The 1,462-nt window shown below is 53.2% G+C and overlaps 1 protein-coding gene across 2 annotated transcripts in view; it reads right to left on the reverse strand.

Moving 5' to 3' along the window:
- LOC103471770 (transcription factor COE3-like) overlaps positions 1-1,462 on the reverse strand; it is a 119,146-nt gene that overhangs the window by 2,558 nt on the left and 115,126 nt on the right. Inside the window, exons 14-15 of one of the 2 annotated variants that reach the window (XM_017307218.1) lie at positions 1,328-1,417; positions 572-682 (exon numbers count right to left, since the gene is read on the reverse strand). In XM_017307218.1, the coding sequence (XP_017162707.1) occupies positions 572-682; positions 1,328-1,417 (201 nt within the window). The remainder of the gene's footprint in view (positions 1-571; positions 683-1,327; positions 1,418-1,462) is intronic. The other variant, XM_008420951.2, reaches the window with a different exon arrangement.

Below are 1,462 nucleotides of genomic sequence, written 5' to 3' on the forward strand. Positions count from 1 at the left end.
TGTGGCTCCATGTGGCCCCATGGTGGCTCCATGTGGCCCCATGTGGCTCCATGTGGCCCCATGGTGGCTCCATGTGGCCCTCAGCTCCAATGTGAGGCTCAGCAGCTGCGGCGCTTTTGTTACATGGAACGACGCCTCAGTGACCATTTGGGCCAAATGCAGTTTTCCATTCCTGCCAGCAGGTTGCAGATCCTACCATCACAAACACAAGTTACATGATAAATATTCTCTGGTGATGCTGGTAAATATTAGCTTAGCAGCATTTTCTTCATGATTCGTCTTCCTCCAGTTTAAACCAGAAATGAGTGAAACCACAGAAGAAGAAACTGTCTGGAGTTCTGCTGAGGCAGCCGCTGCTCCGGAACAGAACCGCTGTGGATTCTGAGGTTCTGATCCGGGTCTGGGTCAGAATCATGAACTGAACAGAACTTTTCCGGGCTCTTCGAACCGACTCAGCAGAACGTGAACTGAACTTCCTGCCAGTTATGGATCAACTTTGACTTCTGATTGATGCTGGGGGTCCCACCAGGGACCGGGGGGGGAGGGGCCGGGAGGTGGGGGGGATGCTCACCCTGGAGGTTGCTGCCATTGGTGGTGGTGCAGGTGGGGGGCGGGGAGGTCTGAGGCCGCACGACGGGGGCGAAGGCGCTCTTCTGCTTGACTGTGGAGATCATATGGACAGAGAATGAATCAGGCAGAGGAAGAGGAGCAGGTGAGGAAGACGAGGGGTGATGGGCGGGGCGAGTCATGCAGGGGGTGGAGGAGGAGAGGATGAAGAGGAGGAGGAGAAGGACCCCGACCTGGAGGAGCAAAGTTGATCCATAACCTGAAGGAATAAAGACACCTGAAGAGAGCCCCGCCCTCTGTGCAGGTAGCCCCGCCCTCTGTACAGGTAGCCCCGCCCTCTGTGCAGGTAGCCCCGCCCTCTGTACAGGTAGCCCCGCCCTCTGTGCAGGTAGGTGAGGAGTAAATCCATCAGCTGCTGTCCAGTTTCTATCTCAGGAAAGGAACAGTCCAAACATTTCCAGAGAAATTCTGCCAGAGGCGATGCGTTCAGGAACAGCTGGTCTGTACATCAGGTGTGAACTAAAGATGTTTTCTAAGTTTAACTCTCGATGTCTCTGCCAGAAACGGGAATTTTCTCTGGAAAACACGGATCTGTTCCTTTCAAAGATTCCCTGGAGTTTCATGGATTGTGTGAATGATTCATCGGAACATGAAGCGGTAAGGAAAGAAGCTGGAATGTAGCGTGATTCATCGCTCCGCGGTAGAAATCCACATTCCTTCATAATTCTTTCCTACAGTTCATGGATCGGGCCGAAGGAAAGCAAGAAGGAAGTTAGTGTGTTAGTGGAGGAGCAGCAGGGATGGAGGGTTGGACAGGAGGTGGACAATGTGATGGTGTTCACACACACACACACGCACACGCACACACACACACACACACACACACACACACACA

Source organism: Poecilia reticulata, linkage group LG10 (genome assembly GCF_000633615.1).
Source record: "Poecilia reticulata strain Guanapo linkage group LG10, Guppy_female_1.0+MT, whole genome shotgun sequence".
Classification (NCBI taxonomy): Eukaryota; Metazoa; Chordata; class Actinopteri; order Cyprinodontiformes; family Poeciliidae; genus Poecilia; species Poecilia reticulata.